The 16550-nt window shown below is 29.7% G+C and overlaps 2 protein-coding genes across 3 annotated transcripts; one reads left to right on the forward strand and one right to left on the reverse strand.

Annotated features, from left to right (window-relative positions):
• Positions 1-137: 137 nt before the first annotated feature.
• On the reverse strand, positions 138-9552 carry LOC130894239 (inner centromere protein). Its single transcript, XM_057800897.1, has 11 exons — positions 8996-9552; positions 7066-7159; positions 5274-5447; positions 4760-4902; positions 4426-4707; positions 4138-4339; positions 3819-4005; positions 3446-3761; positions 1872-2065; positions 1643-1812; positions 138-1554 (listed from the first exon to the last, which is right to left on the reverse strand). The coding sequence occupies exons 1-11, from the start codon at positions 9062-9064 to the stop codon at positions 1331-1333; spliced, it is 2055 nt and encodes a 684-aa protein (XP_057656880.1). The 5' UTR covers positions 9065-9552; the 3' UTR covers positions 138-1330.
• On the forward strand, positions 9382-15585 carry LOC130894241 (pleckstrin homology domain-containing family A member 3-like). 2 transcript variants are annotated; one of them, XM_057800899.1, is made up of 7 exons: positions 9382-9459; positions 12144-12240; positions 12291-12407; positions 12456-12605; positions 12940-13061; positions 13634-13795; positions 15006-15585. In XM_057800899.1, exons 2-7 carry the CDS (start codon positions 12201-12203, stop codon positions 15039-15041), a joined length of 627 nt encoding a protein of 208 aa, XP_057656882.1. In that variant the 5' UTR covers positions 9382-9459; positions 12144-12200; the 3' UTR covers positions 15042-15585. The 2 variants fall into 2 exon arrangements, with proteins under 2 accessions (XP_057656882.1, XP_057656883.1); XM_057800900.1 differs by having other exon boundaries at positions 9417-12240.
• Positions 15586-16550: the final 965 nt, after the last annotated feature.

Raw genomic sequence — 16550 nt, forward strand, 5'->3', positions numbered from 1 at the left:
TTACAATCGATATATACATAAGCAGATATGTCACTTATGAGAAGTCGTATTCTTATTGTTTTGAAAAAGCCATAATTGTATTCATCAGGAATGTTAAAAAATTTTATTTAAATAAAAAATTTAATCAAGTCAAAAAATTTATAAATGAAAAATATTTTATTGATATTCGAAGCTACAGTAATACTCAAAATAAAATATGAAATTATTCTACATTAAAAACGATTAAAACAATTTTTTATACAAACCCAAGTTTACAAACAAAAAATAGTGCCTTTGATAAATTGATTGAAAACCTCAAAAATATAAATTATATACATTAAAATACATAAAATTTTATTAGTTAAAAAATAATTTTCAATAACCCTCCATTATTTGCACTACAGATTTACCTCGATATAAATAAAACAGAAGTCAACGTTTTTTTGAAACTAAATCCAAAAATTTCAATACAAATTTGAAAAGAATATACAATAACCAGGATATAATTAAATATACGAGGATTGTATGATAAGTTTCCAGCATTTTCGTATTCTCACATTATTTGCTCCTTCGAGTCGGATACGAACCAGCGACCTAAGGAATACTCAAAGGAGCACAATAATGTTATTGTTGGTGTGATGACAATAAACAATGTGTGATTCATATGAATAACTCCAACGGTTTCAGAAACTTCAACTTAGTTTTAGTGATAATGACTTGAATAAAAGTTTTAGCAAAAATGAAAAAAATATTGAGTACTGATTTTTACCTTCATTTACGAGCGCAACAGTTTGAGTAGTTCAACTTAAACGTCGGTGTAACTAGTGATGAGCATTTGAGAAGGTAAAAACAGCAACAGTTTGAATAACAAATATTGCTAAAGCTTTCTGGGGACGGTTTAACTGGAACAAATCCGATTTTTATGACAATTTATAGCTGTAGATGAAACTATACAATGACAAGAGTAGGTTGTAGGGATAAATTTCCTACAAAAATTGAAAACACACTTCTATCGAAGGGACTATTATTTTTCTCGTCAATTAACTTCAAAAAGATAAAACACCAACTAAAAATCATTTAGCATCATTACATGATACAACTAAAAACAAAAATACCAAATATAAAAATCCTGATCTGACCTAATCCAGTGATTTTTTTTATACACTGAATGTGTTAATAAATTTAAAGGTATATTTTTCTGAGAAAAAAAAATTAAATTAAACAATAGGTTGTTAGTCTAGAAAACTTGTAGACAACCCTCGTATTATAGACAAATAATTGTATTCCACATAAAATACCCATTATGGGTGAAAAATTGCTGGCAGCCGAGGGATAAATTTCACAAATCTCTTCAATCTGAATCTTCACTAAATAGTATATCATTGGTTACTGAAAATAATGTATATCTGGGAGGTTTCCTCCAATTGGCGCTCGATGTTCTTTTTAACTTTTTGGGATCAATGATTTCAAAGATTTCTATTAGATCTGGACTGTGCGTTTGGCAACAGAAAAGTGAATTTTTTATTTTCTCTCCTGCGACTAATTGAGTGTAAAGCGGTCTCTTCAAATATTCCTCTGAAATTTTAATTAATTTTATTTAATATAGTTAATTCTCGAAGTGGGCGGCAAAAATATATAAATTAATATTCAGTAGTTCAAATACCTTTGCACCATGATGGTGTACGAGCATTTTTTTTTGTCGAAATTTCATCATCAGAATCGTAACAATCTTCTGTTGGAAGCAAAGGTGGTTTACTCATCATATAAATAGGTACGTGATTTTGTAACGTCCTTTTTGCTTGACCAGATTCTGGAACCTTTCCTCCGTTATCTCTGAAGGAAACATCAAAATACATTCTTGTTAGACCATTATCCGAAATTTTTATACTTACGATGATGATTCACTTTGTTTCGCCAATTTCGCCTTATTTTTAGCCAACAATCTCTTTTTTTCGGCTTCTTCTCTATTCTTCTGTAGTTTTTCTTCTTTTTCCGCAATCGCTTGTTTGTGCTTTTCCAATTTCAATCTTTGAATTTCCAACAATTTCTCCTTTTCTTTTTGAATTAATTCCTTTTGTTGTTGCACCTAGAATTTCAAATTAACTGTATTGGAATTGACATTTAGAACTGGAATAGTGATTAGACATAATGAATTAGAAGAAATGGATAAACAAAATAAAATGGAGGTAAAAAGGTGAAATTATTGAAGAATTAAGAAAAGAAGTAAATAGCAGAAGATAGAAGAAATGATAAAGACCATTAAAAGGGAAAGGTCAAGAAAGAAATTGATAGACCAAATAACGATACAAGGAACAAAAAACGGATATAAGGAAAATAAAAAACAGTAAAAAAATTATATGAATGTCTAATAAGAATGAGATTAGAGAAAACAGTAGAAATACGTAGATAAACCAAATTAGGAAGCGGGGAACAAAAAGAGAGGAAAATCTTGAGAAGTAAATAAAGAATATTAAAAAAAAAGGTAGATTTATGATAAACTGGAAACATTGTTAAAAATGAAGAAGGAGACTAAGAAAGAAATAGATGAACCAAATAAAGGAAAAAGGGACAAAAAGAGTTCAGAGGAGAATTGAGAAACATTACAAAAAAAATAAGACAGTAGGAGAGATATGGATATACCATAAAAGTGAGGATGAGAAAGAAATAAATAGACCAAATTAAAAAAAGGGAAGCAAGGAGAGGAAAAACTTAAAGAAGAATTGAGTAATATTTCAAAAGACGGAAGACAATGGAATAGATGTTGAAAGTGAGGATGATTAGATTGATGAGAAAATGAAAACTGGAAAACCCATTTTAAAAGGGAAGATCCAGAAAAAATGGATAGATCAGCTGAAGAAAGGGGAAGGAAAAATGGGAAAACCTTCAGGAGGAAATAAAAAAACAAAAGGTTCAAAATAATTAAGAAAAGACAGTGAAAGAAATGATGACAAAAAGAATACTGGAAATGGTATAACGAAAATAAGAGGAAGACCAAGAAAGAATTGAATAAAGCAAATAAATTAATGAGAAACAAAAAAGAGAAACTTGGAAAGAAATTGTGCAAGAGATATTATGGATATACCTTTAATATTTCCGATTAAGACTAAAGGAAAACTGTAAACACCATTAAAAAGCTAAAGAGAAAGCCAATGAATAAATGGATAGACCAAAGAAAGGAAAAAGGGACGAAAAGAATTTACAGGAATTAGGGAAGATTATAAAAAATAGTGGAAGAAATGATATTGACATATCCTAAGAACATGGTTAGAATAACTTATAACTTTGAAACAATTGAAGAAGATGACAAAAGACAAAACATAATTAAAAAAATGAGTAGAAAAAGCACCTAAGTTCTCATCAAACCTACTTCGAGTTGGAATGACAAGAAGAAGTAGTATAATCATTGTCATTTTTGCTGGAATGACTGAATGAATGAAAAACTGTCGATAATACAAGAATTGGTTACTTTTAATTGTTTCTCTTCCCGTTTGCGTCTCTTTTCCTCCGCTTGCGCTTGTAGCAATGCTTCTTTTTTTAATTGCGCTTCTTGTTCTTTTTCCTGTCTCCTCTTTTCTCTTTCTCTGTATTCTGCTTGCGAAGCTTTCAATGCGCTCAATGTTTTCGTAGACAAACAACTGTCGTTATTCGAAGACGATTGAGGAGTCATCCTATTTATCCTGGAAGTACTGCAACTTTTTGGTAGGAATTTATTGGTGAATGGAGTGTATGGTTTATTTTTGGATTCGTTGTCATCCAGAACTGGAATTTTAGATGTACTCACCCTAGAAAATAAATTGTTGCTCGTTTCAAATGAAGTGTATTAAATTTAAAGTACTTACAAAACTTTACTTGCGTTACCAAGTTTTTCGAACGCTTCGACTTTCTTTTTTGTAGATGTTTTGTCAAAAGGACTGAAAATTTCTTTGATTTGAGCCTTTTTCGACTTTGTATTAGATGGGGTTTTGCAATCACTTTGGCCGTTAGTTGCTTTTGCATTAGGTGGAGATGAAGCTACTTTATTTTCAACTAAAAATTATAATAAAATTGTTTGATCATAAAACTATTAGTAACAAAGAAGAAAAACATAGAAAACTAGTGAAGAAAATATGAATCACAGCAGAAAAACACTTACTGAATAATTAAGTAACATCTACTCACCAAGATCATTATGAATCATTTTGGGTTTATCCACTACTACCGTCCTATCAAAAGCCGGTACTACCACCATTGTAGTACTTTGTATTTCTGTAGGTTCGTCTGCATTGTTACCTTCCAAATTAGAAATAGCGTCTTCATATTCTGTTTGGGCACTTTTATTCTCTTCACTCTCATCGGAAGAAGAACTTATTTGTTTGACCGGCTGAAAAAACCCAAATTACAACAAATAAAATGTTGGTCATTTCTAAAATAGTGTCAATAACTAATATTAAAAATAAAGATATTTACCTTTTTGGGTTTACCTCCCTTATCTTGCCGTTTGGTATTATTTGTAATAATTTGAGATTCGTTTTGTTCATTCCTTTTTTCTGCTTCCTCATTTTCCTCTTTCTTTTTCTGCAGTCGCGTTTTCGTACGAGTAGATCGTGTAGATACTTCCGGTTCCATTTCAGTTGTCCTCTCCTTTTTCTTTTCATTATCAGAATCCTTGTCGTCCGTTATATCGATCATAGTGACTGTAGTATTTTGAATTATGACATCTGATGGTTTGCCTCTGTCAGCCTTCTCCACCTTAAAATTAAATTTATTAAAACTAAATAAAAGCCAGTTGAGTGAAGAGTACTTCAAGTTCATCCTGGAACTTTTTGTTCCTCGTCTTAGTACGTGTTGATCTATGAACTGGTTCCTTCGGTTCATTCTTAATTTTCTTTTTTCTTGGTGGCAGTAAAGCAGGAGCAGGCATTTCCTCAGCTGAGTCGTCGTTTTCTTGAAAATATATTTAGATACATATGATGAAGAATTTTGAAACTATATCTTTGATAATAACCCACGATAATAAATCTCCATATAAAAATACACGACACCATGTGATTTTTTAAATAACTTCAGAGAGTATACCTGTATTTTCAAAATTTTAACCCCTTTGTTATGAAAATAGAAAAAAAAACTTTCACTTCTGATTCCTGTGAAATTTCCCACAAGGAGTTTTTTTAATATGAGGGCTCAAGAGATATATCAGTTTCTCAGAAAAAAATTTATCAATGCAAAAATTGAGGAAAATTCATGAAAAATGGATTCGAATACTGATGTAATTTTCGAAAATACCCCTTTAATTATTTAAGTATAAAATGACTTACTAGATTCGGTCGAATTAGTAGAGGGAACTATAGACATTTTTTCCATTTTAATTGCTATAACTGGTAAGGGATTCTTATCCGCATTTGCTCTACTATGTTGTCTAGTAGTTCTTTTGGGCATAATTGAACAGCTCGGCTCTACATTCTCCTTTGCAGTCTCATCTGTAGATCCATCTAAGAATCAAAATTAACATTCGATTATCTACTGGATATTGTGGAATATTTATATCACAATAATCAACTCAGGAATAACATTATTATATAGAGTGCGGTGATGATACAAAATAATATCTAATTTATTTCTCAAGTTTTTAGAGCAACACTCTTTAGATCAATATTTCTATTTGATTTTTATATTTTTCAACTTATACTCAATTAAACCATTGAAAACACACACAAATAGACAACACGTGTTCCAAGAGAGGGATAGTAAAAAATCAATAACACCTTTACTTGAAAGCCAGCCATTAATATGAAAATTTAGTTTAAAATATTAACATGGACCAAGTACATTTCTAATTCCAAGATAGGCAAAAGATTTTGATACCTTACATCATAACAAACTGTCTAAATTGATTAAAGTTAAAATAGGTGCCAAATAGATCCTGTTGATATCACATGTAGTGTTAAATAAGTTTATAGTCTTTCAAATACACTCTTTTATAATACTACTATGCAAAGAAATGAAGCAAATAGATCAGGTATATTTAATAAATTGATCCAAATTTGTACGTATGCAGGTGATATAGCAATAACCCTAGAAAGACTTATAAAACTTTCCAAAGATGTAGAAAGAAAATGTAAATTAGTAATTAATGAATCTAAAATTGTATTTATGAAGATATCTGCATCAGAAGATTGTAGGAAAATGGAAGATTTAATAATAGATGGTAAAACTTTCAGAGATATAGATAGACTCAAATATCTCGAAAGAAAATATAAAAAACCAAGCAGTGCATACAAAAAAGAATACAAAGTGGTAATAAGGCTTATTTGGAAACCTGAAGCTCCTGAAAAACAAACTAATTTCAAGAAGTTAAAATTGTGAACGTTAGGTGATGACACAAAAAGACTAAGAAATATTAAGAATATTTGAGAGAAAAATTATTAGAAGATTATATGGAGGAATTAGAATAAAGCTGGCTGGAGAATCCAAAATAAAAGAGAAATTGATGAAAAAAGTGATGATTTGGCCACATTCTCAGAATGTATGATTAGCAAATGCCTAAAAGAATCATGATGGCCAAAGTAGAAGCAGTAGCAGAAGAAGCAGACTCCAATATCAAGTTTACGAAGACTTACAATGAATGTGAGAAGATGGGGAAGAACAGACCAGTTTGGAGGGGAATTGTCGAGGAGGCCAAGGCTTCCCTGAGCTGTAGTACTAATAGGTGTATAAATAAAATTGTTAAAAGCTGTAATTGTACAATTTCTAATTATAATCATCCCATATTTTAGGACCTATATTGTTCATTGATCAAAATTGGGAAAAGTGTGGTGGCCTGAGCTATATCAAAAGTGGAAAGTGTCAAAAATCGATTGGATGTACTTAAATTATCTCTAAATATTAATAATACAATTTTTTCATTACAAAACATATAGGTGACTTCACCTAATTGGAAAATAGAGCAGTTGAACCTTTAAAACTGTATTATAAACAAGAATTTTCTAATATTAAGTAGCTGTTATTAAAAATTAAGTGTAATATAGAAATTTTATCAATCGCATATTTTTTAATCAACATTAAACAATTTGCTATTCTACTTAAATAACAGTTCCTAACATTATTTACCTTTTCCTTGTAACAATTCCATTTGTTTCTTTAAATAAATTACATCTCCAGTTTCCACAAATTTGACATAATTTATTAATTTCTCATTTATTTCCTGAAATTTAAAAACAGTCAATTTAATTATTCTAATATGCATTTAAAATAAATTGTGATTGTCATCATTCACTTGTAGAAATACGCATCTTCAAATTGTCCCAAATTCCTGAAAGAACAAAGCAGCCCCAAAATAATACTTTCTACTATTTTTTTTACACCTTCAATTTTTTTTATTATGTATCTACAAGTTTCCCAATGATAAATAAAAAATATATATTTTTTAGTATTTATCTCCCATGAAAGGGATCATTTCTTGATATGTGCTGACAATTGCTACAAAAATAAACAATTCTATTAGTGTCTAATTAGCAAGGCCTCTTCTTTTATTTTATATTGTAACATAACAAGTATATTTCTACGACTATTTCGAAAACCTCAGTGTAGCTACCAGGTTGAAATACTTAATGGGAAAAGTGAGCCATTAACTTAAACCATAGTTAAGAGCTGCATCCAATCCATATTTCCTCGAGTGCGTTTCAATCCTATCTTCAACATATCGTCGTTGTTCTGGTAAGTCACTAAGTCCAATTTTCAACAATTTCATATATCACACCACTCGATTTGAAATTAGCCCATCTATATAGACTGACAAAACTCACTAAATTCTAGATGTAGTTGTTTTTTAATAGTTGTAGTCCCTAATGATTCATCTAGAATGTCGCCTTATTTACTCTAAACCTTCAAACTGTTCTACTGCAAGTTTTTTTGGACTTCTGCCAGATCAACGACATATATAAGTTTGAGTTCTTTTTGATTTAAAAATTTTTTTGTGCTTGTTGAGCTCTCTTGAATTCACAGTTGATGCGACTTTTTTATGAATATATGATTGCTGAAACTTTTTTTATTGTTTACAGCAATTTTTATCAATTTTGAGAATCTGGTTTGGTGATATTTTTGATTTAGTAAATTTAGTTATTTAGGAAGTATTTCCAGTTTCTCCAATTTTTTCTGTATTTTTGTTCCCTTAAACAGCTAATGGTATCCAATTTAATAATGAACGGTTCACCCCTTCTAGGTACCAATTTTGTGTACTTTAACTAATGCCTGAGTCTTAAGGTTACAAATTGGTGGCCATCTGAAATTATTGTTTGCTGATTTGTATCATTATCAATAGTTTCTTTTGGTATCTCTTCTAGAATAGATTAATTGATTTCAATATTCTTTTTTCTTCATTATAGTGAAAAGCAGTTTAAAAGTCATTTATTTATTAGTTATTCTAATACATGTATGATATTTTATTTTGATCAATTAAGGTTTTTTCTCCCTAACCCCAAAAAAACTTGTGGACTTTATGTTTGAAATATCTGTCACACATTTTTATTATGTTTTGGATACCCTTTAAAAGTACAGTGTTCTTCAAAAAATTAATTGTACCTTGGTTGTAATTTTGTACTTCATTCATAGTACGGATTTTAAAGTTTTTTCATATAAACATAGCAAGCAAATTATTTGTAGCTGTACAAACTTTCTTACTAACTTTAGACAGCAAAAAAATGTTATAAAATAGTAATCTAAAATGTTTTCGTAGAAATCTTATCAAAATAACAAATTGCAAATAACCTGTTATAAGCAATATTTGTATTGACAGATTTCCAAAAAGATATATTACTTTTGCAAATAGTTTTTTTCAACTGTCAAATTTTGGTATTCAATATAGAAACACTTTTATATCAAATTTGAAATATCAGACTGAGAAAATACCATTGCGTTGGAAATATTTCAGTTAACGATTTAGAGATAAGCCTTTCAATATTGGTTGAACTTTATATATAGCAGTGTGTTTGTTCAGGTTCAGAATTTAAAAAATTTTTAAAAAAATACTGTATGTACTTACTGTTTCCTTTATACGTAGTTGTTCAAATAATTTAAGATCTGTTTCCTTAAATAAATCTTGGAGCGACATTTTTCCAATTTTTGAAGATGCACACTACTCAGTATTATAAACTATTCACCATACAAAAATCAAACAAGATTGATCATAACCAACGGTTTTTTACTGACAGTTGACATTTAGTAATAACTTCTCAGTTTATATGACATGACATAGATGTCCTTAGCAATCGTATCACCATTTCCATAGAATTCAATATATCCGTTTGTTGCAACTAACTTTCAAGTTCTGACCATAGACAAATTAGCAATTCTGTTCCACACGATCTTTCCCGTGTTCCACTTACCCCAAAACGTTATAATCGTAAATCCAAGTGGAATGGCTCATGAAGCGTTTTGAGCGTTGAAATAAATATTAACCAAACAGAAAAAATAAAACGAAAGCTTGAAGAGGTTATGTTATAATTTGTAAGTTGTTGAAATTTTTAGTGGAGTGCTTAACTTTTTTACTTTAAAGTAAATTCAAAATATCTTTTGCGGCGATAGTCAAATATTTGGTGGTAGTTCAAAAGTACTTATAATATCCTATACCGCATCAAATAATGAGATAGATCCTCATGGTTGCGATTTGCGTTGCTTATAAATAAATAAATATCTTTATTTAGCACTTGGCTACTTATAACTAAATTAGAAACATTAAAAAATCAACTTTGATTCCGCAAATACGTAAACAGCCGTTTACTAAATTTATATACATTTTGTACATTTTTAATATCAGCACTCAATTCATTAAAAGAACGAAGCCCTTCATAAAACAGTGTTTTTTGCAATGCTTAGGTTCGTACAATGTCAAGATTATAGATTTGTTTGGATCTAACATTATAATTATGAAACTGCAGTCGTTTCTTTAAGTATGCATTTAAATACTCTGGCATTAGGTTATGTTCAATTTTATATATTAAAAGGAGATTCGCTCTTTTAATGTTCTCTCAACAGTTAGTCAATTTAGAGTCTTAAGCATGTAATCAATCGGTGTATATTTACTACAATAATGTTCTGTTGTATTTGTAATTTACGCACCTCTTCCTTGTTGCAAGAAATTAATACTGAGCTACAATATGTAAAGTGAGGCAAAATTATGATTTTATATATCATCATTCTCGTCCATTCAGAAACACAATAAGATATTCTACTGAAAAACCCTATTTTTTGACCTAATTTCTTACATAAATAATCAACATGAATTGAAAAATTTAATTGTGGATCTAAAATGACACCCTAATATTTAATTTCGTTTATAAATTCTATAGGCACACTGTTTATGGATAAGGACAAATTTATATTATAAAATTTTTTTCAATTTATAGCTGACCATACATTTTGTTTTTGAGGAGTTTAATTTTAATCTATTCTGACACAACCATTTATACAATATCTTAAGTTCATCAATTAAAATATTTATAATTTCTAAATAGTTTTGCCCAGACACTGATATAAGGGTATCATCAGCAAATAAATTAACAAAACAATTTTTTAAAGCCATATGAAGATCATTAATATATATTATAAACAAAAGTGGTCCCAGGACACTTCCCTGGGGTACACCCAGCACACTTTCCTTCTTTTGAGATACCCTGCCTGATATTTTTATTCACACCATAGTGTTCCAGTTTTCTTATAAGAATTCGACGGTCAATCACCAATGTTTATTTTCTCTCGCCAATTTGTAACATGTACTGAATCGTTTACTCACAGGAATGCTGGTAAAAGATTAATAGGCCTAAACTCTGAAGGTTTCTTTGGTTTATTTACTTTTTGGATAGGTGTTATCACACTAGTTTTTATGTCATGCGGTATTTTTCCGGTGCTGATTGAGGCATTAATCAAGTATAGAAGGGGATATCCAATTACACAGAATAATTGCTTTACTAGTTTAATATTCAAACTGTCATCGCTCGAACTTTACTTTTTAAGTCATATATAACTTTTCTTAATTGAGACAAATTTATGGTCTCAGAATGGGAAAAGTTTGTTTCGGTATTAAAATCTTGGCTTTCCCAATTTTCATACTCTATACTCTCTGAAACTTCATGCAACGAGTCTGAAAAGAATTCATTGAAGTTTTCCTCTACAGAGCTGTTCAAAATCTATTTCCATGAAATCAGTAGATTGTTTCTTTGTTCCATTTAATTCCTTCAGCGTTCTCTAATATATGAATATATTATCGTCATTCAGATTTCTACTGTAATATGGGTGTTTCTCCTCTGATCTTCTATTTACCTCAATATTTACTCCAATAATTTCATGATCACTTATGCTAGGGAAATTTCTCTGAACCTCCTGCATATTGGTTAGGTATAAGTCATTGGTTATTATATAATCAATTAACGAAGACAATGATTTGTTCTCCTAGTCTCATTGGTTACTACTTGTTTAAATCTTGAACTTTGAATAATGTTTCTTATTCTTCTTGTGCCACTGTTGTTTTTTTGCCAGTCAATGTTTATGTCTCCCAGAAATACAGCTATTTGCTTATGTAATAATTCATCACCCAATTTATCTTCTAAATATTGCAAGAAATTGCATTCTTCGATTTGTTGTTCCAATCTCGACAAATTTTTAGTAACATCCAGGTTAATTTTAACTCTGTCAACGCAGGCATCACAAAACCAAGAGATTTCTGGCATGTCTGTTTAGAATGTTAATTTGTTTCAGTTGAACTACAAGATGTATTTGAATCATCTACATCTATTTGATTATCTCACTTCAGTTGTAGCACTTTCCTTTGAATTCTGTATAGTAGTCCGTTTCATAAACACGCTTGAGTTTTAAAAATTCCACCAATTTTCTCAACGCTCATTTCGACCCACCTTTTGAGAAAAGTCGTAGTGAACGTTAGTGATAAAGTTATGAGTGACACTCGTCGCCACCACTGCGTTCGTAGTCGCTATGTGGAACGCACAAGAGTATTTCTGGCGCCGTAAGCGCTAAGTGAAATGCACCTCTAAACAAATGAAGTGACTAATATATGTCACATGTAACTCAAATATAGTTCTATGATAACGAATATCAACAAAGTATGTTGTGTCGAATCTGTTTACTTGTTACCATCAATCCATCAAATTAAAATACTAATTTCATTAAATTTGAAGGTACTTTAATTTCGTCTTTAATTAGCAATGATATAAAGCTGTAATAAAATAATTCACATGGAGGGTATTCTATGGAAATGGACTAATTATTGGAATGGTGAGCAGCATTTTTGTTAGTTTCTTTATAACAATATGTTAATATTCCAGGATGGCAGACCAGATGGTTTGTATTAGAGAACGGAGTATTATCATATTATAAATCACAAGATGAGGTTAATCAGGGCTTTAAAGGCTCACTAAAAGTTCAAGCTTGTGAAATAAATGGTAAGTTATTTATTTTTACCTTTATCTTATTAATTCAGATATTTTCAGTAAGTCCTTTGGATAATACTAGAATGGATCTTGTAATTCCTGGAGAACAACACCTTTATCTCCGGGCATCTACTTCCCAAGAAAGACAGCAGTGGTTAGTAGCTTTAGGAACAGCAAAAGCATGTGTCCAAAGTAATGGAAAAAACATAGGTAGATATTGAAATTTTCCCTAGAATTTTTCTTTGTAGCTATAATTTTTATTTTTGATGCTATTTTAATTGTAATTTTGTTTATCATTTTGAAAATATCTTATTTTATAGTGTAGATATTAATGAATATTCTAACATTTTAATGAGTAATCGCATTTTTTCAATTATCACTGTATTTCCTTTTTGAATTAATGAAATTGTTTTGTAAGTTTTAACTATTGATAGTACTGTTCGTAATCATTTAATTTGATAGAAATATAAATTTTGAAAATAGATTTAGACTAGTATAAATTCACATAGAAGATTATTGTATTATTTTTTTTGTTATTTAATAGATCCTAATCCTGATGCTCTTAAATCAAAGAAATCAGAATTGAGGTTGTATTGTGATTTGTTGATGCAACAAGTACATGTTATAAAATCATCAGCACAACATGAAAATGGTCCTGATACAGAGGTAAGAGTACTAACTTGACTTCTCAACAACTTACAACTAAAATTTAACAACTGTATACTTTTTACTGAATCCTATCCAAATTACCATCAAATATACATGTTCTAAATACTTCCTAAATGTTTTAAACTGTCAAATTCACCTGTAGACGTCATTAATTATAATACATAATATATTTGTTACATATTATCGGCTTAATTCATAAATCTTGCACAAAAAATTTGACAATGAATAAAATTGAATGAAGACTTAACTGGTTGTTCTAATAAAGTATAAGAATAGTGGCAAATGTCAAATTTGAAGAAAAAAACAGTACAAGTAAATTAATAGGGATTGCGATATCCTTTAAATAAAATGAGGGTCTGAAGATATGTTTCACAAGTTTTTCTGTTAGATGCTTTCACAAATGATCTATCTAATGGTATAAAACTGTTGATATAAAAAAAAAACGGAGTTGAGTGGTTAGCGATTTATGCCAACGATATGTTGTATATTTGCTGTTTCCTCATTGAATTTAAAAATTATTTAATATAAAACAACGATATTTGGTATAAGTATTGCTTTGTATTTTCCAGAAAATGGACGAAGCTACTAGATTTTTAGGTGCCACTTGTGATACTTTTATTAAGACTCTCGAGGAATGTATGAACCTCTCAAATGTAGATGCTAAAAGTTCATTGACTCCCATTAATGATATACCTTTTCCGTTGCCAAATTCAATTCCATCCAATAGAAAGGTGAGTTGAAATATGAAATAATTTGTTCAATAAATTGAGTATTAATCAAATAATAGTTAATTTCCTACAAGTAGGCAGTTGAAAATATGTTGTTTAGTCTTTTTCTTCTCATGTTATTTTTGTAGTTTTTTTTCTGATGATTTTTGATCTCCACTACTTTTGTTTTTGAATGATTACTATGATATTGGGACGATTTTTGAATAAATGAAACTAGAATGTGTGTAATATTCTAAATGAATCTCTGTTAACACATATATTGCCATAATGGACAATTTTATCAGAATTTGAATTGGTTTGAATAAAATAAGTTCAGGATCTACCAAAAACCGTAATCCGTTTGGAAATTTTACTGAATCATGTTTCTTAATGCATTAGACAATGTATGTATGCTGTTGGTTGCCACTTAATAACTATTTTGTAAAAGTACAAATAAAAAAGGATTCAGGAAAAGAACAATCATTGCATGGAAAATTCAAAAAGAAAATTTATTTAAATTTTGATAATAGTCAAGATCTTTTTTAAGGCTTTGAACAATTTCTGAAAAACTGGGATCAGTTTTTAAATGTTTATGGAAAATTTCTTGAAACTTTTATTTAAATTTGAATACTTTTGCAAAAATTTCAGCCTCATCTTGGAAAATGGTGGAATTTAAAGTTAATTTCTTGTATTTTGGTATTGCTCTGAGTTTTCTTAAAAATTCCAGCAATTTCTTAAAAAACTGGGATCAGATTCTGAATTCTTGAATGTATGTGGAAAATTCCTTGATAGTTTGTTTTCGGATCTCCTCTTCGTATATGTCTAACTCACTTAAGCTTTTTGGATGTTTATCACTGTCACTAAATCACTAACTTTCACCTCATTCTTTATCTCTTGAATCATTAACTTTCCTAGGTATCCTCTTTCGGTTATGACCAGTTTTAATATCTTCATTAAGATCTTTTAAATATTCCAAGATCTTTTTGGTCCTTCCCTGGATGCACATAGTTTCGGCCCCATTCCTTTTCTGTATATTCTCAACTTCGTATTGTAGATTTTATTTGCCGCTGTGGTCCTCTCCACTACATCTGTGATTCTATTATTTGCCTTGTTTATTGTCACATATCCAAATACTTGAAATCTTTCTGTATTTGTAATTGGTATCCTCCCAGAATGATCTTTCTCTCATTAGCATATCCTATGCAACGATTTTAACAAGAATTTTCATTTTCAGAAATATTCTCTGAAGACCACACCTCAAGACTTATAGATTTAATTCGTTGTACATTTAATCTGAATAGTTTTTATATTTATACAATATTTGATTTGAATTGCCTTTTGTGTAATTCAAGTAGTTATTTATTATTTAAAAAATTTATTAGAATATCAATATAATCGTACTTAGAAAAGATAATTAATTTTTACATTACACGGTGTGTGTACATATTAAAGTAATTAGTTTACAGAATTTGTTAATATATTGAAGTTAATTTGTGTTATTTATTTTCATATTGAAATCGCCAAATTTAAATAATATAGGTACAGTTACCACCGTGTTATCAGCTTTTAAAAATGATAAGTTTTTTAATATATACAAAATATTGACTAAATTTTAGATGAATATCATTTATTTATATGTAAAAAATACAAAGTTAGTAGTAAAAATTGGAAAATCCAATAGTTCGCTTTTTTATAAAAAAAAATCTAAAAATATCTCATTTTTTTATATTTCATGTTTATAAATTGTTATTATATATTTATTTCCAGGTTTATTGTTATGAATTTTCAATAAATTTATTATATCTTCAATAAAATCGTTTTTGTTCATCACTTGGTCTCTCAAACTTTGTACTTTTTGGTGTAAATTGGTACTGAAACTTACCTTTTTCGACTTATTTACTATTTTCCTTAACTTCAAATATTCATATTACTAATTTAGTTTCTCCTTTTCTTTTACTGAACATATTCACTATATTTGATTCGTATTTTGATGAACAAATTGACCAATAAGTTGGAATATCTGGAACCATTGGTGCTAGTCACACTGTTTACACTACCACTACACCATCACTCACAATTACACAATATGACGCGCGTTTCGATAACCAAGTTATCATCTTCAGAGACCTAAAGTAAGCTAAAACCTATTTACTCTACAGGACATTTCACAATCAATCAAACACAACCCCAGCCCTGCAGAGGAGCATTCATCCATTCTCTAAAGAGAAGGATTTTTGCGTTCAATATTTCCACAACTATGAATAACAGTTCCTAAAAACTTCAATTTCTAACTTCAACTTTCTCTGAGAAATTCGAACTCCAAAACAAAGAATAATCCACTTTGACTATTAATATTATAATACACTTTTGGTGTAATAATTGTCCAATAAATGATATTCATGGTATATTGAAGATTTCTCATTTTTTTTTATTTTTGATGTCACAAGAATGCTTCGAAAGTGCTTTAATATCCCATACCGAATCAAATAATGTGATATATTCTCATGGTTGCAATCTGCGTTGCTTGAGTTTTGAGGATTCCGCTAATTCTTTCAACGCTTACTTCGACCCACCTCTTGAAAGGGTCGTAGTGAACGTTAGTCATGAGTGACGCGACCACTACCTTCGTAGCTGCTATGTGGAACGCACAAAAGAGTTTTAGACCCCGTGAGCGCTCATTGGAATGCATCGTATAACAAGTATACAAGTGTCAAACCTCAGCCTGTCTATTATTGCTCATAGATAAATAATTAATGAGTTCATAAAATCAAATACAAAC

The sequence above is a fragment of the Diorhabda carinulata genome, chromosome 5, assembly GCF_026250575.1.
Source record: "Diorhabda carinulata isolate Delta chromosome 5, icDioCari1.1, whole genome shotgun sequence".
Taxonomy (NCBI): domain Eukaryota; kingdom Metazoa; phylum Arthropoda; class Insecta; order Coleoptera; family Chrysomelidae; genus Diorhabda; species Diorhabda carinulata.